At 40.4% G+C, this 24,312-nt stretch overlaps 1 protein-coding gene and 1 long non-coding RNA gene across 3 annotated transcripts in view; one reads left to right on the plus strand and one right to left on the minus strand.

Moving 5' to 3' along the window:
• The window catches only part of ACYP2 (acylphosphatase 2), a 53,368-nt gene extending 34,451 nt beyond the window's left edge, over nt 1-18,917 (minus strand). Inside the window, exons 1-4 of one of the 2 annotated variants that reach the window (XM_075147820.1) lie at nt 18,557-18,917; nt 17,897-17,913; nt 15,460-15,569; nt 14,767-14,877 (exon numbers count right to left, since the gene is read on the minus strand). In XM_075147820.1, coding sequence (XP_075003921.1) covers nt 14,772-14,877; nt 15,460-15,569; nt 17,897-17,913; nt 18,557-18,626 — 303 coding nt within the window. In that variant the 5' untranslated portion in view covers nt 18,627-18,917 and the 3' untranslated portion in view covers nt 14,767-14,771. Of the gene's footprint in view, nt 1-14,766; nt 14,878-15,459; nt 15,570-17,896; nt 17,914-18,556 lie in introns of those variants that run through there. The other variant, XM_075147819.1, reaches the window with a different exon arrangement.
• Nucleotides 18,918-19,033: 116 nt separating this feature from the next.
• On the plus strand, nt 19,034-20,425 carry LOC142081481 (uncharacterized). Its single transcript, XR_012673346.1, has 3 exons — nt 19,034-19,095; nt 20,125-20,266; nt 20,381-20,425. It is a non-coding gene; the product is annotated as an uncharacterized LOC142081481 (long non-coding RNA).
• The last annotated feature ends 3,887 nt before the right edge of the window (nt 20,426-24,312 follow it).

A 24,312-nucleotide genomic window follows, 5' to 3' on the forward strand; every position in this document is an offset into this window, starting at 1 on the left:
CTGGATGGCTTTCACCTCTGCAAACTGGCTCGATTCACCTTCTCCTTCAGCAGTTTCTGCAACTTGGCGTATAGGACTCCATACAGCAGCTTTCCACCTCCGATGCTTTCCCACAAGGCGACAGGACCCATCAGTGAACAGGGCATATTGCTTCTCGTTTTCTGGTAGTTTATTATACAGTGGGGCTTCTTCAGCACGTGTCACCTCCTCCTCTGGGGATATGCTAAAATCTTTGCCTTCTGGCCAGTTCGTGATCACCTCCAAGATTCCTGGGCGACTGGGGTTTCCTATTCGGGCCCGTTGTGTGATCAGTGCGACCCACTTACTCCACGTAGCATCGGTTGCATGATGTGTAGAGGGGACGCTCCCTTTGAACATCCAGCCCAGCACCGGCAGTCGGGGTGCCAGGAGGAGCTGTGCTTCAGTGCCAACCACTTCCGAAGCAGCTCGAACCCCTTCATATGCTGCCAATATCTCCTTCTCAGTTGGAGTGTAGCGGGCCTCCGATCCTCTGTATCCCCGACTCCAGAACCCTAAGGGTCGACCTCGAGTCTCCCCTGGTGCTTTCTGCCAGAGGCTCCAGGTAGGACCATTCTCCCCGGCTGCGGTGTAGAGCACATTCTTCACATCTTGTCCTGCCCGGACTGGCCCAAGGGCTACTGCATGAACTATCTCCTGTTTAATTTGTTCAAAGGCTTGTCGTTGCTCAGGGCCCCATCTAAAGTCGTTCTTCTTCCTGGTCACTTGATAGAGAGGGCTTACGATCTGACTGTAATTTGGAATATGCATTCTCCAAAAGCCCACAACGCCTAAGAAAGCTTGTGTTTCCCTTTTGCTAGTTGGTGGGGACATGGCTGTTATTTTGTTGATCACATCCATTGGAATCTGACGACGTCCGTCTTGCCATTTTATTCCTAAAAACTGGATCTCCTGTGCAGGTCCCTTGACCTTACTTTGTTTTATGGCAAAACCGGCTTTCAGAAGGATTTGAATTATTCTCTCCCCTTTCTCAAAAACTTCTTCTGCTGTGTTGCCCCACACGATGATGTCATCAATGTATTGCAGGTGTTCTGGAGCCTCACCCTGTTCCAGTGCGGTGTGAATTAGTCCATGGCAAATGGTAGGGCTATGTTTCCACCCCTGGGGCAGTCGGTTCCAGGTGTACTGGATGCCCCTCCAAGTGAAAGCAAACTGTGGCCTGCACTCTGCTGCCAAAGGGATGGAGAAGAAGGCATTAGCGATGTCAATGGTGGCGTACCACTTGGCTGCCTTCGACTCCAGTTCGTATTGAAGTTCTAGCATGTCCGGCACGGCAGCACTCAGTGGCGGCGTGACTTCGTTCAGGCCACGGTAGTCTACTGTTAGTCTCCACTCTCCATTAGACTTTCGCACTGGCCATATGGGACTGTTGAAGGGTGAGCGAGTCTTGCTGATCACTCCTTGGCTCTCCAATCGACGAATCAGCTCATGGATAGGGATCAGGGAATCTCGGTTGGTGCGGTATTGTCGCCGATGCACTGTTGTGGTAGCGATTGGTACTTGTTGTTCTTCAACCCTCAACAACCCCACAACAGAAGGGTCCTCTGAGAGACCGGGCAAGGTGGACAGCTGCTTAATTTCCTCCGTCTCCAGGGCAGCTATACCAAAAGCCCACCGATACCCTTTTGGGTCCTTAAAATACCCTCTCCTGAGGTAGTCTATGCCAAGGATGCACGGAGCCTCTGGGCCAGTCACAATGGGGTGCTTCTGCCACTCGTTCCCGGTCAGGCTCACTTCGGCCTCCAATACAGTTAACTCTTGGGATCCCCCTGTCACTCCAGAAATACAAATGGGTTCTGCCCCTTTATAGCCTGATGGCATCAGGGTACACTGCGCACCGGTGTCTACGAGAGCCTTATACTCCTGTGGCTCTGATGTGCCAGGCCATCGAATCCACACAGTCCAGTAAACCCGGTTGTCCCTTTCCTCCACCTGGCCGGAGGCAGGGCCCCTCTAGTTCTGGTCATAGTATCCGCTTCTCACTTCTTGCAAACGTGAGTCAAGAATTCCTTCATTACAGTCCAAAGTAAGATCAGCCCTTCTACTCTGTCTGGGGAACTGTTCACTGGAAACTGGACCGTCGTGAGACAGGGTTTTCCTGAAAACTGGAGCAGCATTTTTCCTGGGAGAACCCCCTTGTGTGATTGTTTTTCCTTGCAACTCACGTACACGTGCCTCTAGGATGAAGGTAGGTTTTCCATCCCACTGCCTCATGTCCTCTCCGTGGTCACGCAGGTAAAACCACAGGGTGCCCCGTGGTGTGTACTTTCGATATCCTCTCTCTTGAGGAGTAAAACGCTGACTCCTAACGGCTGAGATACTGGTCCGTACAGGTGGAGAATAGGACCTATTGTCTTTGAGTTGCTGGACCTCTCGGGACAGTTTCTCTACAGCCGAGACAAGGGAGGAGGAGATAGTTTCTTCAAAATCCCGAAGTCTGCTAACCACCTCATCCACCGTTGGTGCTTCTTCCTCTTTCCAGCACAGTACTGCCAACGAGCTGGCATACGATGCTGGTGCGCTCCGTACCAACTTCCGCCACATGGGTCGCGTGCACTGGACGTCATCTGGATCTTTGGGCGTTTGGTCGTCGTTCAGGTCACTATAAACCACCTCCAGCACGCCTAATTCTCTCAGGTACTGGATACCTCTCTCCATAGTGGTCCATTTGCCTAGGCGATATATAACATCTTCCTTGAAGGGATACCTTTCCTTCACGCCTGACAGCAGTCGCCTCCAGAGGCTGAGGACCTGTGTCCCTTTTCCAATTGCTTTGTCAATGCCTCCTTCCCTAGCAAGGGATCCCAGCTGTTTGGCTTCCTTCCCCTCCAATTCCAGGCTACTGGCCCCATTATCCCAGCATCGGAGCAGCCAGGTAACAATATGCTCGCCTGGACGACGGCCGAAATCTTTCCGCATATCTCGCAGCTCACTCAGGGATAGGGATCGGGTGGTTTCCGTCTCGTTTATGAGTTCTTCCTCTTCCTCCTCCCCTCCTCGTGATGGCCCTGGTCTTTCATCATCCCTTTCTAAACGACCTGATCTCCGCTTCCAAGATTTCCTCTTCTGTACAGGGGCAACGGATACCAGCAAGGGTTGGTCCTCTGGTTCAGCTGTAGTGCCTGTTGCTGGGGTTTGGGTAGCTGCAGTGCTTGTCATGGGGGTTGGAGTAACTGTAGTGCCTGTTGCCGGAGCTTGAGTGGCTGCAGTGCTTGTCGCAGGGGTTGGAGAAGCTACGGTGACTGTTGCCGGGGTTTGAGTAGCCACAGGGGTTGTCGTGGGGGATGGAGTAGCAGCAGTGCCTGTCGCGGGGTTTTGAGTAGCCACCGTGTCTGTAGCCGCCCCCGAGACTCGCCGCTCCGCCCGCCCTGATGAGGCACCGCTGCTTGCCCTCCCTCTTTTCTTGTTCCTGAGGGTTGATCTCTGGACAGTATTCCTGAATAGTTGTTTAACCCTAAACAAGGCCTGAACCACATTCAGGAGACATAGCAATATGAACATGCTTGTTTGAGCATCCCAAGGATATTCAAAATTCTCAGGGAATATTGTGGACATCTTTGTAAAGAGGATAGAAGAAAAAGGAGTTTCTGACGATATGGAAGGGAAGATGAACAAGTGGGAGAGAGTGTCCCATCCCGTCTCCCCCTTAAATTCATTCTCCGAGGAGAAACAAGTGCAATTACTAATAATTTCTAAGAGGTGGTTCCCGAGGTACAGAAATGACGGCAGCGCTGAGTACAGATACCAGATTAGACTTACGACCAATGATTTTATCACCTCATAAAACAGCAACAAAATGATAATCTTGGCCCAGTTCCGAATAATGATAAACAGCACAAAAGGGAACATATACTGCAAGCAAGGTATTACATGACCCAACATTGAGAGCCAGCCCCATAACTTTGACAGCCAATACATCAACATTGTGACCAATCAATATAATGGATGCTTATAACAATTTTGCCTTAACACACTTTGGTCAGATCTATCGTTATCTCAACCCTTCGAGCCCCACGTTGGGCGCCAAAAAGGACTGTCGTGGTTTAACCTGGCAGGCAGCCAAATACCACGCAGCCGCTCACTCACTCCCCCCGCCCCCCCCAATGGGACGGGGAGAGAATCGGAAGGGTAAGAGTGAGAAAAACTCGTGGGTTGAGATAAAGACAGTTTAATAGAACAGAAAAGGGAGAATAATGATAATAAATAATGATAGAATATACAAAATGAGTGATGCACAATGCAATTGCTCACCACCCGCGCTGACCGATAACCAAGTAGCGATCGGTACTTCCTGGATCACGCCTACCCTTCATATACTGAGCATGATGTCACATGGTATGGAATACCCCATTGGCCAGCTGGGCTGGCTGTCCTGATTATGTTCCCTCCCATCTTGTGTACCTAGCTCAGTCAGTAGGCACGGGAGCTGTCCTTGGATTAGGAGGGCACTTAGCAACAACTGAAAACATCAGTGTGTTATCAACATTTCTTCTCATACTAAATCCAAAACACAGCACTAGGAAGAAATTTAACCCTATCCCAGCCGAAACCAGGACAGCAACCTTAATATTCGTTTAATGTTGCTTTCTCCTGTGGATTATAAACACAAATCTCTAGACCCAGAATAACACCCTTCATCCCTCTTAGGATAGAAAAGTGGTCATAACAGGCTTGTTCCCTACTTACTGGACTATTAATCTTCAAATATAATCAGCACACACAAAAGGAAAACAAACCCCTTCAGCCATGAAGTGGGAAGATCAGAGAACAAAACAGACATTCGAGTGTACTGTAGTACAACTCATTTCTAGTCTATCCTGACTTTTGAATGCTTGGCTTTAGAAATTCAGTAATAATCTTTTAACATTGCTCTGCACATTTAATCTCCATTTTTAGACCAGTTAGCTGAATTCTTTTCCTTCTCAGTAAGCTTCTGTAGGTTAGAACATCAAGCAGACACCCTTATCAAATTTTCAGTTTGTATAAACAGTATTAGTTACCCTTTCACCATACAGAATATTTGTTAATTCTTATGCCTTGCATTTTTCAGAAGGCAAAGATCCACTATGATATCCAGCTACAGTGTAGGTATCCCTGGCTATTTCTTGGTTCATGCTAATGTCAATTAGCACCTACGTAGGGAGAAACATCAGAATTTACATGAAACCAAACCAAAAATTTTCATACCAGAATTTATATCATACTTTTGGCATGGCTTTCTGGACAACACTGAAGAAAGTCAAAACCATCCTACACAATCTTTGTGCCTAATCTGCTGAAACACATTAGTCTTAAGCAATGCAATTTAAAAAAACCATTTGAAAACGTCCCTATTTATTTCAGTAGAAAAAACACTTCAGAATTTGAGGTCAAGAAAGTATGTATGAATAAAAAAAGCAAAACAAAAAATTACATTTCTGAAGTTGTTCTTTAAGAACCACATTAGTTGTTTTTTATTTTCAGAACTTGTTTGAAACATCACATACAAGCTGTGGCCAAGACACCTATATATAAACTCACTGGAGTTTATATACAATTGCATGTGTGTAATTCATGCACATGAATAAATTCAGTCTCACCAGTATCCAAGTCTTTTCTACATAGGAAATTATAACAAGCTAGAAAAACCCTTCTGAGAAGCAAAGTACAGCAGCTTAGGTTCACTGCTGTGAAAACAGAGTCCCACAGCTTTTGGCTGGTTCAACAGGGGCAAAGGAAGATTGTGCCTCAGAAGGCAACATAGACATTGTCTCAGCAATCTTGAGGAGTAAGCCATATTCAATGGGACAAACATTTATAACCTTACATCACTCAAGTATAGTTTTATTTCCTACCGCAAAAACTCAGGCAGCTTTGTCAAATATAGCATCTGTAATAGGTTTCAAAGAAACCTACAATTTTCAAGTACATGCCTTTATTGATAATTACCAATTTGTTGCCAAAGATCTATTTTTAACTGTGTGCACCCAGTTATTCCCCTTGATAAGCTGGAGTACAAAAACCTCCTTAAAAATACAGTTTAAACTGAACTTTTACTCAGTATTTCTGTAAGTGTTGTGTTGGAGCAGTAAAGACACCTAGAACAATCTTTCTTCAGCACAAAAAGCCAGAATAATGGCATTGAACTGTTCCACATCCTACTGTATCAGTAATAAGAAAACATCTTCGCTTTGAAAATATCAAAGCATTACACGTGGTCCTAGTAATACCAACTTTATCATTTTCCTTCGTTAGAATGCGTAAATGCTTAAAATGCTCAAGTGAATATAAAGCTTCCCGTAGAAATCACACATCTTACTGGCATTTGCATTTTGAAAACAGTTTCCCAGAAAGCTCAACCAATCCTGCACAGAGTTGCTCTAGAATAGTTACCATGGTTTAAGAAATAAGATTAATTTAGAGTCAAAATAAGTTTCTTTACTTTTCAATGTGGATGTAAGGCAGGCATATCACTCTTCTAATTAAGCAAGAAAATCCCTAAATTGGGTGTTCAGACAACAGTTCCACTTGCCTGTGCCTACAGTACAATTCAATACAACCTCGCAGTCCTACTTGCTTTCAACTGCAACAGAGATTTGAGAATTGAATGTTAATACTGAGAGTCATCAGCTAAGGAAATGAAAGTCTGGAATTCTGTAGGAAATGAGGACTTCATGTATTAACACTGCTAAAGAACTTTGAAGCATTAATGCAACATCCCTGTGGAACTCTCATTTCCAAAGAGGCAAGCCACCAGAGAGACATAGTAAAAAACAAAATAATTAAGCACCTTGCCCAAGGTCACACACTGAGTTTTCCAACACACTGTATAGACTAACACTTCTTACTTCAGAGGCATAATTCCAGAAATTCAGTCCTGTTTAAAAGCAGGAATAACATCTGGTAGATGCTTTATAAACATAAAAGGAAAGCAGCTTTGTATCTTCTCTGTATCTAACATTTAAACAAATATTAATGTGCACACTAGTAATAAGAACAGGAGACCAGGTATGTATGAGAGGCCTGCAGCAACTTTTTTCTTCCCTTTACAGAGACCTACAAACATGCAAAGTGTGGAATACCTTAAAATTTTAATGATCAAAAGGAGTCATATGGCTCCCAGTAAAGCAAATGGACATTTCTGGCAGCTTCAGAGGGAGCTGGAAGGAAGAAACATTTTTCACTGAATCAATTCAAGCATCAAATGCCATAAGCTGTTGAGAGGTGGCCCCCTCCCTCCAACAAATGAAAATACCTCAGTAGACTTGTGTTTATGGTATGAGACTAAACTATAACATATTTTAGAATAATAGCTGTGAGAATTACACACTGCCCTAACTTAGTAACCTTAAGTGTCAATGAGAACATGTGATCTTCAACAGGAACTTTTTATTCTCAAAAGTGACTAAACTGCTTAGCCTGCACTCCTTCAAAAAATCCAGTACTCAAAAGGTGAAGAAAACATGAGGATTAAGCTCTAAGACAGAATTCAGTAAATCCTAATTAACTATTTGTATTATAAGCCTACATTTACCATAATTTGTTAATTAGTACAAACCATATTTTTATCAAAATATATTACTACTATGAAAACTTCAGTGATCAGAAATGAAAGCAGATACTTTATAAAGAATTCCGATTCCACTGAGCTACTGCAAATTCACAGTGACTGTAAAAATTACTAGATTAAAAGAAATCTACAAGGTCATACAAGACAGCTATCTTAATATCCCAGCAGAAGAAATGGGGGTGTGGAAAACATTCTTTCTGCACTATGCCATATCCAGAAAGAGAGAACCATGGTTAAAAGCTTTAGTGGTTTATGGCATTTCAAACTAAAGAACAGTGACAATCCAGCACAGTCTAAAGGACAGGACCTGTGCCAGGAGTCCACTTCTATTTCTGGCACTGTCACTGGTGGGCTGTGTGACCTTCGGTGGAGAGCTACACCTCTCCTCCTTCAACCACTCCTGGTCCAGAGGGAGAGAATTGCCTTTTGCTATGCCCCTAAGTGACTAACAAGAGGGCAGTCAGCACTGCTGTACAAAATAAAATGGCAAGGGCCGAATAAGGGTAAGCCACTAGGCCTCCAGTTTTGTGTTGGAAGCATACAGCTCTCTCCTTCAGCTAAGTATCATTAATATTTTTTTAGCTTTATTCTCAGAAACCAGTAACAAAAAACTACATCTTCTGACTTACCTGACCCATTCCTTGTCTTTGCAAGCAGAGTACAGCTGCTACAATAAACTGTAATTATTTTTCATTTATCTAGTTTTGAACTGCTAAAACCCCAAAGAACAAGGTTTAATTCCATTCTTTCTGGGGTCATCATCAGTAACATATATTAAATTTAATTTACAGGACCAAGCTCTGAGCCTGCATAACCTATAGTTCACAATTTAGCCTGTCAATTTTAAGCAATAAACAAATAATCATAGATAAGAAATTAACACCTCAAACATTCGGTATGAAGAGAGATGGTCACATTTACCTTTCTACTACCCACAAAGATTATAGTTTAACACAATTTAATTTTCCAGTATAGGTTAGTTTTACCTTTAAACAAATAAAAATAAAACCAAACCAAAAAAACCTGAGCTTGTTCTACTTGGACCCACACTGAACTATAAAAACCCCATCATATTTCTTGTCATCTGACTGCTATTGAGTCACTGAAATACCGTAAATCATCTTCAGCGTGATTAATGTAAAAACTGTACTTCATTACAATCATAAATGAGAACACATCCTAACCCTTTTTCACTATTTCACATTTTAGCAAAGTAAAAAAGGAAGCTTAAAGAATGTGATTTTAATTTCCCCTCTCTCCTTTCCTTCAAAATATATCACTGTCAGCTTTCCAAGAGCAGCACGTCCAGGAAATATTTCAGCCATGCTATTATGGCACATAGATGCCTCACTGACAAGACACAAGGTAAACATTAAGCGCTCTGCATCAGAACAGATGTATTTTTATAGAAAATTAGCATGGCAAAAAGTATTAGTCCTCACAATCTTATAAACGTTTTCTGTAACACTGAAGCATATAGTGACCAGTGTTCTTTGCATTATCAGCTTCAAATCTAGCTTGCAATTCTGTGTCTATATGCTTTTCTAGACATGTGGGATGCTCATGTTCACCTTGGCCTACACATTCCTTAATCAGATGAAAGATACAATGGAATTCCAGCCAGTGTGTTCATTAAATATGGCTAGTAATTAAATCATTCCAGTAGTACGTTTTTACAACCTTTTAATAAACACAACCCTGAAAATGTGTACCTATAAATTTGGAGCCTATTTTGAGAACAACTGCATTCATCTCTGAATAATGGTAAGAGTTTCTCACAGCCTACTTAATTTGTTTGAGAAGTACTTGTATTAAGAAGGTCTAATGATATCTTTCTTGCTAAATCCTCTCTACCATGTTTGACCATACACTTGGTTTCAACCCCCCTTGGTATTTCACTTCCACCCCAATTAGCTCATCCCTCTGACATTCTCTTCTCCCACACTAACAGATTTTGGAATTTTCCTTCTATCTCCAGGACCAATCTCCCATTATGATTTTTTTCTATTACAGCACACCTTTGGTTACTGTATCATGCTGCCTCTCTGCCCCCTAAACATAACAGTATCTCTGGAAGTTTTGTATCTTTTCTGCTAGTCTGATGTTACTCACCACTTCTCGAATCTACTGATTCCCAGTCTGCAATCACATTTCACAGATCAGCTGTTGCCAAATCCCAACTGATTTCCATATTTTCTCCCTAACCCATCAATATTTCCAACCTCTCTGAACTTCTCACTCAGCTGCCTTTGTCTTCTTTTCAATAGCAGGCTTATGGGTATATCACAGATGCCTCTAATGTATCTAAAAACCTAAACCACTTCCTTGTCTGTACAATGTCCCCTGCAGATTAATTTCTACCATTACGCCTACGTTCATCTGCAAAGTAGTATTAAAGTTTCTTCTCCTAAACAACATTTAGATTGAGCTGAAAATTAAAAAAAAAAATCCTTCTAAAATGGAGAAAAATCTCAAAATACAGGCTAAAATCTGTTCGTTTTATATCTCAACATAAATTGGGTATTAAGATCTAGAGTTTTGCTCAAGGAACCCAGTCATAGTCTAAGTATAGAGGGTTTTTTTTACTAGCATTTAGTTCCATTTCATGCCATCAAGGCTATTCTCTGCAAACAATTAAAAAATTATATTGAGGAAAAAAGTATTTATTCAATGCCAGTTGGTACAGACAGGAATCTTGGATACACCCGACTAATGAAACAGAGACAGAATAACAGGTGCGATATTAACTAATACAGAGTTCCCTTCTCCCCTTTTACATGGTAAAAATCTAGATTTTTCTATGCAGACACACACTGAAGTAATTTTCAAGTCTTGCGTCATTTATATATTTAATATTAATTCTTCTTAACTGACACCGATATTAAAAATTAAAGCCTTATGTTAAATTAGCATTAATTTACTAATCAAAAACAATTTCCAAGACAAGCAATCTGTATTTAATATCATGCCTTTCTACAAATACAGGAAGAATACTTACTATGCTGTTATATACTACTTGTGTCTAAAAAATGTCCTAAGATTTTACATTTTAAAGTGTCAGTCTGATTTGAAATCTTTGATTTTTGGAATAAACTCTGAACCTGGCAATCTTAAAGAGTCTCATCTTCCTTTTTTAATGGATATCTAAGTGATATGTCATGATTCAAAGTTAAAAAATTCTCATAGGAAAGCGATTTCTAGCCTGTCAATGCAAGTTGCTATGGCAACAACCACAATGACTACGAAGGCTCTAACCTTATTTAATGAATTAAATGGAAAAAATATCACAAGATACTATCATGAAAAAGCCTGTACTGTAAGTCTTCCTGAAAAAAAGAAACCAAAGGACTACTTCTTCTACTCTATTTAACGATACCCGGGCTGGCAAAAAAGCCTTCAGTTTACCATAAAACCTTATGTCATTATGTTTTAGAAATGCTGTGACCCTGCTTTTCTTGTGACTTTAGTATTCTTTGGCTTACAGACAGGCAAAAGACTGAAAATGAGCCTTTAGTATCCAAGGATAATGGGTATTATTATGTGGAGCAGTACCAGCAAACAGAACAGGACTATAAAATACACTAGGAAAAAGGTAGAAGATGGATTCTGCCATAACAGTCTAAAAATAGATTCACTTCAAACCAAGCATGTATAGTTGAAAGTATCTACAGAACAAACAGCTCCATCTAGAGGTTAAAAAGCAAGAGATATTAAGCAAGCTTACAGGTAAAAGGTTCTCAAGACTTCTCAAAAATACCCTAAGATGGTCTGCAAGATCTCCCAATTAAAATAAAAAATTGGCTTCAAAATACATTATGTAAAAGTCACCTGATCTTTGAGAATCTAAAAGTTTCGTTAAAAACAAACTGAATAAAAATCTTGAAATTAAAACATCTAAAATCAAAAACTCCTCATTCATACCTTAAGCTTCTTGCATGTCAGTGAAATTCACACTGAAATCCTAGCCTCAGGGAAGTCAGTAAATTTTGCCAGTTTTCAGTATGATCAAGATTTCACCACCACAGAATGTAAATCAAAGAAGTCAGTCTCCCAGCACCACTTCAACAAAAATTTATACTTATGTTCAACACTAAGTGAATGGTCCAATAAGGAATGAAACGACTTGCACGTGCAACACTTTTCAGGCCCCAATCCTTCATACTTACCTATCATTTTCCACTGATTTCTGCAAGAGTCAGAATGCCCCCGCTAAGTTGTTACACACTCCAGAGCTAACTCTGTTTTGCGTGTCATCTTTCCAAGTAATCCATCATAACCGTATTTTATGTCTGCAGGGAAACTATTACTTCCACATTTTAGGACAAAATCCTGACTTCAGCACACTGCTTAAGAAACTACACCAGGCTCAGGTAAAAGAGGCCAGTACTTTTTCCTGGCAGGACAGGAAGGAACCAAACCCAGAGCCCACTGCCTACATTAACAAACATTCTTCCTTGCTGCATCTGCAGCAGTAGATACACAGCCTCTGGCTGCCTTCCCGCACCTAATCCCTCAGTTCTAATGCAATAAAGTTGTATTTGACTACCCATGACTCTCCAAAGATCATCAGTTACCTGGCCAACTAATGTTCAAAATAGATCTTCTCTAACATGCTCTCACTTCACTGGAGAGCTTTAAGTATGGGTGGATAGTCATACCTCCAACTCTCCTGCTTTAAATCTTATTTTCTCTACTTTATACTGGTTCTGATCACTCTCCATCTAAACCCCACGGATGCATTACAATAATGTTTAAAATAGATCACCAGGACTGTCCTCATAATTCCTCCCAGATTATATTTTACCTTGCAGCCTGCATAAGAAAAATCATATAAAGGCATTGTTTCTTGAGCCTGTACTGGATGCTTCCTAGCTGTGCCTCACAATACAAGTAGTGATACAAAATCCAACAAAAAGGGTTAGAAAATCAGGAGCAAAGGACTGCTGCTGGAAAACCGTTGGGTTAGAGGTCTGCCGCATTACTGCTCCAGAACAAAGGCATGCTTTGTTATTCACTCCATGCTTCTTGTAACATTGAATTGCCCCATGGTGGTTTTCCCACATTTTTTACGCTTTCCCTATCTTTATCTTCCTCTCAAATCCTTATTCCCGTTTTTCCTCGCTCTCACACTGCTTTTTCTATTTACCTGTTATAGAACTGTACTTTCTAATGGCATCCCTACTCCCTTTTTAGTCTATGTTCTTGATTCTATTTAGCATTATGAAAAGGTAACATTGTTTATGATAGACCAAAATACCCCTTCCACCTCCCCCTAGTAAATACTAACATTAACAAACCAGAACCAGTAAAACAACTGACAAATAATTTTATTACCATTAATATGTGATTTTTAGAAGTCCAAGTGCTGCACCTCTGAAAATCAGGCCATTTTGTGCCTAAAGTTTAATTTGGAAACTTATGCAAGTGTGAAAATACCTGTCCAAAAAACACTGCACAAACTGTTCTTGAAAGATTTCGACAAGGTAACACGTTGTTCCAATATTCGAAATAGTACTCACCAGGAACCTTTCTTGAAATATCTTACAATATTGATTCATGCACTGTATTTTTCAGAAAAGCGTTCAATTTCTTTGAACATACGAGATCTCCAATTTTTAGGAAGTATCATACACATACAGTCTCTTAAGTTCTGAATATCTAGCAAATACAAACCAGAGCTTGCATAGGAAGCTGGTGCCAGAATTTACTCCTGATTATTTATCACAGTTTGAATATAAATATATGTTTAGGATTACTGGTTTATATTAATTTGCCATAGCAGAAGCAAGCCTCATTTTGTTTTTATTTAATATAGCATTTTAAATAACCCTTGAATCTAGAACACAGTATTATGAATTCCTAGGAAGCATGACTGAACATTACAAAAAAATGCTCTAAGCTCTGGAAAAAACTTCAAAAACTCAAACCTGTTTTGATCTTCTATTAACATGTACTAGCAGAGAGAAATAAGGGCCTTTCAAAGTAGCTGTTCATATACAATAGCTCCCTCTTCATGTGCAAGTTCACCAATTTAATGCCAAAAATAAACTCACTACCTTTTCGACATATCAGAGCGCACACAGGGAGCAAGGACAAGCGAACTGTTTCTCCTTCAGCATTCTACTCTACGATGTCCAAATGAATAATCCATATCTCAATGCACACTTCAAAATTGTACTTCAACTTCAGCATTGCAATGTTATTCCCACATCAGAGGAAAACATTGATTTCCAGCATGAAATGAAGAAGCAGCAACTCAAAACAACTTTTTATTTGGTCTGAATATCAAATACAATGTACATCAAAAGCTTCGACTTTTTTTTTTGTCACAATCCAGCTTGCTGACCCTACTTAAAATTGTATAACAATGAAAAACAAAAACTTTTATTTCCTTTTGGAATAGTCTGTATGCCAACACATCTTTGAGAACAAGCCTAGTCTTGTTAGTCTAATTTTGCAGCTCTACTGCAAGATCCCCTGTTACAAACTTTCTGGTGTTGGTGTAAGCACGGTTTCCTTTAAATCCCATTGACATGTAACAGGAAAGGGAAAAGGATGGACAAAACCACTGCATTCTGCAGCAATCCTAGTTCATGCAAATACAAGAAATATGAGGAGCTAAGCTGTGCTTTCACTTAAACGTGCTTTATGAGAATAAATCAACTGACTAGAAATTTTTAAATGAGAAAGTACTCCAATAGAAACCAAATCCTGATTTCCTCATACGTTCATCTTTGTTTTGTTCTAAATTAACTAGAGAGATGGCACCAAGATACTAAATCTACAAAATATTTAGATCAGGCTATTAACAAAGGTCTTCCAGAAAATAAGTATAAACTTGACCAGGAAACAAACAACTGATGTTTCTCTGGCTTTGTAAATGTTTTGCAGCCCAAGATAAGCAACCTAATGTTAAGCTCAAGACCAAAGAGAATTACTACAAATACTTCTGTCACATTAGATAACAATATCTAAATCTACACCGAAAAGTGTAACACTATTTTCTCTGCAAAAAGCCAACTTCACTTTACCGAAGTTCAGTTTTGAAGCAATTCCTGTATTGGAAAGTGCTGGCAGAATTTGCACTAATCATTGTCCATCCATAATAAAGCTTACAAAGGAAAGTTTTACCATCACTCATTCTGATACCATCATTTTACCATCACTCACCACTGAAGGATTTTTAAAAGCTTCCAACAATCTCCCTATATACACTTGCAAAAATGATAGTTGGAAGCAACTGAACTGGGCTTTGTGTTTTTCCAGACATCATTTCCTCAGAGTGATAGCTGTAAGCATTTGGAAATTGGCAGTTTAATAAAGAAAATCATACCCATTCTTTTAAAGACACCAAAATATTTCAGAATTTATTTCCAGATGGTAGAGACTACAGGCCTTTGCTGAAATGTGTACTAATGTATTAATTATTTTTTTTAAATGGGGGGGGGGGGGGGGGCGGGGATCATACTTAAACCCAGTTTCCTTTAAATTGATTTAAGCACAGGTTGAGCAACCATTTCAAGAAGTTCTTCAGTCTGTTTCTTTACAGAGATGTTTTGAAGAATTAAAAAACAGATCTGTGCTCACATGTATGAATAAAGGCTTTTCCTTCATTTCACAAGAAAAGAACGCGTTAGGGAAATATACTGTCAAACTGTGTGACATTAGAAGTTAAAACTGGCTGATGCCACATACTATTTTTAAAGTTTACATTCTTTTAAGCTGTAGAAAAGTTTATCTCCTCCACACCAAAACTGATTATTGAAAGTACTATTACTTTAGAGACATATGAAACTACTTGTCACTTTGGATTAAAAATGTTTCTGTAAATGATTTTAGTAAGACTAAGAAAAACCACAAGAAATACTTACATTGCATTTACTTTATCTTCTGGGCCCTGAACTTGGCCTGTTACAGTTCCTTGACTGGTATTTTTAACCCAGCCAACCACTCCTAATTTCCTAGCTTCCTCTTCCGTGTACTGATTTGAAAAATAATGAGAGAGGACAATCAGTGTCAGCACATACACCACATATATACCACTTAAAACCCCACTTCCATTTTCATAGATTTAAGACCTATAATTAAGAAGAAAAAATTCCATGGATGATGCTCATACTCAGGCATTAAGATATTCCTGGCAGCTCTGAAGTTGCAGCAGAAGCAGCCAACTTTTGAACAAGAATGAGATTTTACATATACATAATCAATGCATGTGTTAATTCCCACTTCCATTTTCACAGCTTTTAATACTTTTCTTCAGAAAAACTACATATATGATGGCTCCCACCAAGACATTACACTGCTCAAAATAAAAGTCATCTTCCCCTTTGCTTTATCATATGTACACGCATAGAAACCTTCTGATGGCATGAGGCTTTTTTTTCATTCACAGGGAGGCCGAAAACTTGCTCCCCTTTTTTCAGGGACTATTAACACAATTTTGATCACAAAGGACCCTACTAATCCCACACTACTCCCTTGTACCTACTCTATTCCTTTCTACAGCTCCTATCACTGCTCATTTGCCTCTTCAACAACCAGTGTCTAAACTTACTAAATTTGCTGCATGTACAAACTTCATAGTTCCTTTTCTCAAGTTTCATTTTAAATCCTTTCCACCTGACTTTCACCTCTTAAATTCTACACCCAGCTGCTGCATTACTACTAACAAATAGCAGCAAAGGTCATAATCTAATTATACTGTTTTTCTAATATTTTTGCAATACCACAACGAGTTATAGTTTCCCAGCTATTCACTTCTTGTGATGAGATCAGGAACTTCCAAGTACCCTGGTTTTTGAGGTGGTTGGGGTTTTTTTGCCTTTTTTTTGGTTTTTGTTTGTTTGTTTTTTAAACTTTCTCATTTTCTGTTTTTCATGTACATATGAAATATATGCATGGTTTTCATAATTTGTCTCTGAACACTGAAATGGTAGTGAACAGAAAGCCTGTTTTGCAGAAATCCATTAAAGTTATGTCCCATGGAGGACCATAAAAAACACTATTGGCCAATACGTAGTACTTCATTTCAGTAATAGCAAATTTATTTACATTAAAGGTACCTCCTCCGTTTTGCTTCTTGCACATTTAGTAAAAAGGTATAAGACTACATGGCCCATCTTTTTATTTTGTATTACAGAACATCAACAGACTGATGGCTCTAACAATAAGATCTGAGAGTTTTCAATACGTTTTGATGAGAAACAGCCACCAAACATTTTAGAGTCTGTGCAGTAATACCCAAAACAATACACAGATACTAAATGTGCACACTGCACTATCAGCCTCTTTAGACACTTACTCGAATGCCGACAGCCAAACTTCAGATCAATATGACTACATTCCAAAAGACAAAACAAATTTTGGGGGAATCTAGGCAATTAAAAGGTGCTGCTAACTATGAAGAGTATTTTTCAAGTTGATTATGAGCAGCTTCTCCGTGTAAACTTGTCCAAAAGCATGGGAATGCAGCTGACAACCTGTTTCTCAATACTGCTTATTAGCTCAGGACTGGCACTGTGCTGTGTGTTCACGTGGCTCCAGGTCAGCTCAAAGCAAGGCAGAGCAAGCTTGCACCTGGCCATCACCTATTCTGTGGACATACACTTCCCATTTGATAAAATAATTAAATTCAAGACGTACTATATTGTAATCCTCTATCCATTTCAATTTTGCACTATTTCACAATACATAGAAACTATGCATAAAACCTTTTAAGTCTAACATTAAGCATGGCCCACTATTTTTAGACAAAATACTGTTCTTATTTGAAACGTGTCCTCTTGTTTCTTGGGTTTCTGTGAAATGCAAAACTACCTGCTGCATGTTCAGTGCTGGTGGAGACGTTTGGCTGGAATATGAGCCACAGACTGCATGTTTGTAGCACATTGTTACAAGGAAACACAATAAGGCTCTTTAAATACTGGTACTATAATTGCCATTAAAAAAATTAAGCTGGAACACATTGTTTCAGAAACTATTATCAAGATCTTCAGATTTAACCTTTCTAAAGATTAATGTGTTATAATGTTCTTGTGGCTGTTTGAACACAAGTAATTCAAACACAATCTTTAGATACTATACAAACAAGCAACACATTAGAAAGCTTTTAAAAAACCCTTTTAATATAACATAAATATAAACCAAATATTTTTTCCTTTTAAATCCACCTGCAATACCTAACTGCCTAGCCCAAGCTCAAAACAGCAGCTGGATATGTTTATACTCTACAGACCTGCTGCCATATTTTTAGCACTGGAAATACTATACTGTAAGGTCGAACGGGTAAATCGGACATTGCCTTACCATCCTGAAACAAACACCTAGAAAAGAAAGAAAAGGACATTAAAATAATTTATAAGAATACCACTTCTAAGAATTTCACTTTAATGTAAAGTTACAGTAAACTGCATACAAGTCATCTGTAGTCTTTTCTTACAGAAACTTCAGAGAGCAGTTATGAAATTTTAACACTGCGCAAACTCCACAGAATTTGCAAACAAGCTGGCCTTGAGCCTTCCCTCGGACAAACAATTTTTTTCACCAACGCAGTTAGCGCACGTAGCTTTCTCTAATGTAGATGTTGCAGTATGGGAATTGCCTTTGACTTAATTTTCATTTTAAAATTTTGCTGCCAACCCGGGGGGAGGAGGGGCCATTCCCACACAACCGCGCTGACAGGAGACGCGGCCATAGCCGCGGGTAACGGAAAGTCTTTTGACAGAACACCCTGTGCTCCCCAGGGAGCGGGGCGAGCCTCACAGTCTGGACGTATTTCCAACCTTTTTCTCGCCTTCCCGTTGGGGAGGGCAAGGCGGCGGAGGCCGCTCCCGCCCCGGCCCCGCTGCCCCACACGACGCCGCCGTCTCAGCCCCCGCCCGCCTCCCTTGCCCCGCGCGCATGCGCGGCCCGCCATAACCGCCATCCCTCACCGCCCCCACACCGCAGCGCGGAGCCCGTCTTTACCTTGCACGCGTCCAAACACTTCGTAATCCACCGACTTGAGCGCGCCGGAGGCCTTCGCCAGGGCAGACATGGCGGCCGCGCCGGCGGAGGAAGAGCCGCCGTCGCGTCGTGCGCTGGTCTCCGGACCGCGGCCGAGCGGCGCCCGGACGGGAGCGCGTGAGGCTCAAGCTTCCCGCCTAAGCGGCCGCCTCACACAAAGGCGCTCCGGGGGCGGAACACGGCACCCCAAACTGACCCCTGACTGGGGGCGGGAGAGACCCCCGCTGCGGGAACACCCCTCCCTCCGTGAGGGACGCGGCCCCACAGGTCTGAGGGGAGGCGCGGCTCCTCACCGCCTGAAGCACCCTGCGGCAGCTGCAGCCAACGGCGTGTTGCGAGGTACTCGCTGGGCCCTCGTGAAGGTGTTATTGCCTTTTGTATTTGAGGGTAGAAATACGTTGAGAGAACAAAGGTCTGAACGAGACTCTCTCCTGTTTCAGGGCTGGTGCGGTAGGCGCAGACTCCCAGCCGGGTTTCCCGCCTCGAGCATCCCATGACAGGTAACCAGCATTAGCCTTTTTCAGGGATTTACAAGAACCATTGACACAAAAAAGTATTTGCCATACATGGCTGAACTGAGGTAACTTTCCACCTTATCAGTCAAAATTAAGTAGTTGAGAGCTAAAGCATACAACCCTCCCCCCCATTTATCTTGGCCATCCCTCCCTGGCAAGGCTGAATGACAGACTTTTCTCACATCTCCACATTACTTAAGCTTTCACCCAAAGTTTTAAAAGCTCTTTTCTTTTCCCTGTTCAACCACTGTGCTGAGGCAAATACCAAAGCCAGCCAGGAACTGGGCTCCTCAGCTGGAGCAGCAGGCCTTGGAGATAAAAAGCTCGCCTCATGCAAACTATTCATCAGATCTTCAGTGATATCTATTAGCACTCATGTTTCCATTAGCAAACCTTTCCAGAAATGTTTGCATGTAATTTATTTTATGTAGATGCTACATGCGCAAAAATACAGGCCACAAACCTGTTCTTTAGTAGGCTCCTCCAACCGAATGCCACAAAGATTTTTCTCTGGAGTGTTGTATGTCTGCTTGCAGTTTAACTTTTTTCCCCACACCCCCATATTTGCTTTTCCTAAAAAAAAAAAAAATCTGTCTTCAAGCAGAATTCTACACTAGAAGCAACATTTAAGCAACCTTAGAAGATTTCTCTTACTCACCAAGAGGTAAAGGCAGGTTAACTGTGACTTTACAATAAAAATCAAAATAATAATTTTATTTGCTTTCTCCATTAAGCCATTCCCTCCCACACACCACTTCATGTCCTAGCAGTAATGCAGCATAACCCGAGTAGTTTACATGTTTGGATCTGAAGTATAGAGGGAAGTTAAAAATAGATCAAGACTTAAGAAAAACAAAAAATGGCTTTTCCAAGACACAATAAGTAACTAGAGAAACAACCATTCAATTCAGTGCAGAACAAAAACATTCATATTGATTCATTATCACATTCATTATCACATTGATAATTTGCTTTAACTATATAATATGTTAAATAAACCCTTGACTTTTACAGGGGTCATACATTTTGCTAGTGTGGAATCAGCACCATTTTGTTTTTGAAGAGGAGGATTCTACAGAAAGAGGAACAGAATGCAGCATAGACCGAAAATCTTTTGTCATCTGCTGCCATCTATCAGCAGTGAAGAGCAAGACAGGTAAAAAATAAATTTACAATAGCAGCCTATTTACAGTATAAAGCATTGTAACGCAAGCCTTGAAACCACAGCTTATTCTGGTACTGATTACACTTCGCTATCTGCACATTCCAGTACTGGCAATGGCAACCTTTGTTTCATCAAGAGAATCTTCGACCTTTCAAGTGAGTTTTCTTGATGTTTTTCTTGATGTCACTCAGTTAGGTCTCCTCATACCTGTACTGGCTCGTTCTCAGGATGGGAATCCATTCCTGTCACTGTCCTTGAGAGCTTCCTGGCTCAGATATACTCTCATCTCCTGTCTTCCTACTGCTATTGTCTTTTTTCAGAAAAGTCAGTTTAAGATTTGGTTTTTTTATTTGCCATAAGAACATCTTACCACTCTTTCCCTAGACGAGTCAGAGTTTCTCATTATTTCATGAGAAGTAGCAGAGATACCATGCAGATCCTGAAGAACTCCAGAAGATGATACCATGAAACACCTAATATTTTACAATCCAAGTAATCAATATGAGTAAACAAACAGCATTTAAATACTCTAAATAGCAAGAGAGCTTTAGCATACCATATCAAGAAAAGTAGACAGTCTGTATGAAGTCAGTGAAATTCTGACTTTTTTCCCCCCCTCTTTCAGCTGTTTACTCTAGGGTGGTGATGTTGGGCTAAGAAGAATCAGCTGGTTGCACTTCCTAAAGCTACAGCCAATTGTAAAAAATGCTAAACGCCCACATCTGTTAAGGCATAAGATGTATTCCTTGATTATACTGCAGAGGAGTGCAAATGATTATGAACATTTCCTGCAACAAACAAATTGTTGTACATTTAGGACAAGCTTGAGGATGAACAGAGAATGTAATTCCATAACATCCGGAGTTAAAATACAGAGTCATACTACTGCCAGCTTAGCTATTACCACATGTTGGATTCAGTTTGCTACTTGGTAAATAAGGGTGACCTTTTTTATTACTAAAACAAAGCAGCAACAGTCACAATTAATATCCAAATAGAGATTCCAGGCTGCAGTGAATTCCAGTGATGACCATTATGGTGCCAGTTTACCCAGGCTTGTGCTATGTTCACAGCAGTTGCTTTTTTAAGATTCATCTCCTATTTCACCATATTAATTACACTTTTATTTTCTGATCACTACATATCCTAGCTAGCGAGCTAGCCAGCTTTTATTCCTCTGTCTCTTTCAGAAGACATTGCTTTGTGTTCTCACTTCTGATATACAGATTGACTTTCACTCCCAGCACAGTATCATCTACAAACAACTATTACTGCAACTTAAGCTTGTACAGAAGGGCTTCTTTGTTCTGAAAGCTTTTTGCAATTGGCAAAAACTCTGTTGCAGATAGGTCTAGTTTTACCACTAGGTCATCTGCCTCAACTCCGAGCATTAAGCCTTTAAAAATTCCTCCTAGTACTTACTTCAAGTGCAGTAAATTTTCCCCACTATCCTGTTTTTAATCATAGCATAAAGAAAAGATGTATTAAAGAATATCATTATTGGAAAACACCAAAAACCTGCAATGGTGCCATCACAGCCAAACGTCAGCGAAGAGCACAAGCGCGGCCATGCAAGGAGCTGAGGGTGACCCTCGCACTCAAGTGACACAGTCCCACAGTACCTGAGCAGGGCCGGCAGAGCCGGGGGGTGGCAGCAGGGTCTATCCAGGAGCAGTAGAAGACTGGACTGGAAACACAGCTACAACATAGAGGCAAAGTGCATCCAAGAGGCAGAACTAAAGACTAGTCTGCCTGTGACTTAGGGGAAGGGGATGTGCTCAGCCCTGAGCTTAAATGGAGCTCCCGGACCAAGGAGCAGAGGGGTGTGGTTGGGTCTCAGGTGAGGCTGGTCAGGACAGTTAGACCTATTGGTGCTCTTGACACTGACCACTATCAATAAAAAGTTTTTGATAAAAGAATCTTCTATTTATTAAGCTTTTGTTTTGGTTGTTAAAGTTATTTTTAAAAGTGTAGCTTCATTATTCATGTCATTTGTTCATCTCTGGCACAGAATAGTTGGAAAACCATTAAAACCTTTTTTCTTTCGATACCCACTACTCCTGCTTTCTCTCTATGTGGCTGTCACCTCACACCACTGTACCTACTTGATGTTTTCTGCTCCTAAAATTACTATCTTTGGCGTTCACGCAGATGTCCCATCAGGCACATAACCTCCCACCTTGCTGTCTTAATTCATCCTTCAACTTGTAACTACGCTGCTATTCTTCTGCACCATTTTAATTTAACATGGCTCCTCCTCAGACCTGCCCATGATTGCATTTCTGCTCTCCTGCTACCTTTTTGTAGAGTTTCTTGCACAATCTACAAACCATTAGCATTCCTGACTTTTCTTTGGAGTTCACCCCTCTCTCTCAGCCATTAGCTTGCTAGCTGGTATCTTTAGCTATACATTTTCTTTAGAATTTTTAATATTTGTGCAACTCTTCCATTACTCTCTTTATCTGAACCAAACTCTAAACCCGGCATGCTTGCAAACGGTCCCCAGCTGATTTGGATGAGTGGTTTCGCAAAGGATACCAAAGCATCTAGATAAAAGAAGCGACTGCTCCTGTTGCTGGGTCATTGCTGTTTTCTAGGGAGCACTGAATATTCAGGAGGAAGGCTAGAAGCTATGTAAGTTTAGTTTGTCTTTTCTAGTTGTTTTGTTTTGGTTGCTTGTTTTTTTGGGGGGGCTTGTTTTCTGTCAAATTTTCTGTCAAATACAGAGTGTATATCAGTTTCTCTCTTCTTCAAAACAATGTCCTGTCCTTCCTTTGTGTTTACTTCTTCAAGCAAAATGATAAACTTTCTCCCTTCTTTAGTGGCCTTCCTCTTTTTCTTGTTTCTGTATCACATTTTCTTCTCCTAAATTGCATTCACTCTCATTACTTCATTTCTGAATAAAAATTAATAGGACTTTTAGCTTTACAGATTTTACTTCAAAGTTGTACAAGCTTCTTCAGGGTCTTTATTTTGCAGTTCTTATTTACATCATATCTAAATATACCAAAAACTATTTGAAGGCTTAATTTTGACCAACTGTGAAATAAGAGATAGTCTCACTTCATCCCATTTTTTCTTCTTTCTGCAGATCACTGACTATCAGTAGCTGTCTCCTCTTAAGCACTAAAGATTAGATTTAGAAGCCTGAAGGACAAGACAGGCACACAGGGGGATTCTTGAAGAGCCTTAGTCTGCTTTCTTGTGTAGAAGATACAAAACAATGGCTTGTTTCAAAACTACTGAATAGAAACGTTGCAATTGTGCAGAAATAAACACAAAACAGCTTTTATTCCATAAGCTTTAGGGCAAGACAATGAAGTGTTCTTAGCTTGTAAGGGTTTTGTTAATACCATTCCCAATAGCTGTGAGTCAGCTTATTTAGAGGAAATTAAAAATTAAGCGGAATGGATGTAAAAGTGTCAACGGAAGTAAAGATTTAGGCTTCATATACCTTTCATAGGGTATATTCATATATCATAGAGAGTCTAAGTGCTTTGTAGAAAAGTGTAGAAAAAGGATGTCTGTTAAGAGAGAGCATCTGGATATAAACTAACAAGCCAAAAAACAAAGTAGTGTTTGGCAAAAATGAAGTCTCATGTTGAAATAGAACAACATAGGAGGAAACTGTTTTCTTTAGCTCCATCATAAACAAAAAATTACTTTGTACTGTAGAACTGCAAAACTTGAAATTCAAGCATATAAATTACATAAAATTTTTGAGGATGATCTACCTGGATACTTATATTGCAATTATTACTGTGTAACCTAGAGAAAAATTTTAACAGAATGGTTGAAGGCAGTACTGCATTCAGTTTTGAAAGAGGATTTGATTACGCTCCTGGGAAAAAAAAAATGAAAGATTGTTGAAGTAATAATGTATGGACAAAAATAACAATTGCTAAAATATCTGCTTGGTGGTTGGCTGATCAAATACATTGTAGATGAATCTACAGTATGCCCATAGCACAGGCAGGTGACCTGATTACAACATTTGTCTCCTGATCCATTTGTAACGGAAGATCTGAATCCAGCAA

The sequence above is a fragment of the Calonectris borealis genome, chromosome 3, assembly GCF_964195595.1.
Source record: "Calonectris borealis chromosome 3, bCalBor7.hap1.2, whole genome shotgun sequence".
Taxonomy (NCBI): Eukaryota; Metazoa; Chordata; class Aves; order Procellariiformes; family Procellariidae; genus Calonectris; species Calonectris borealis.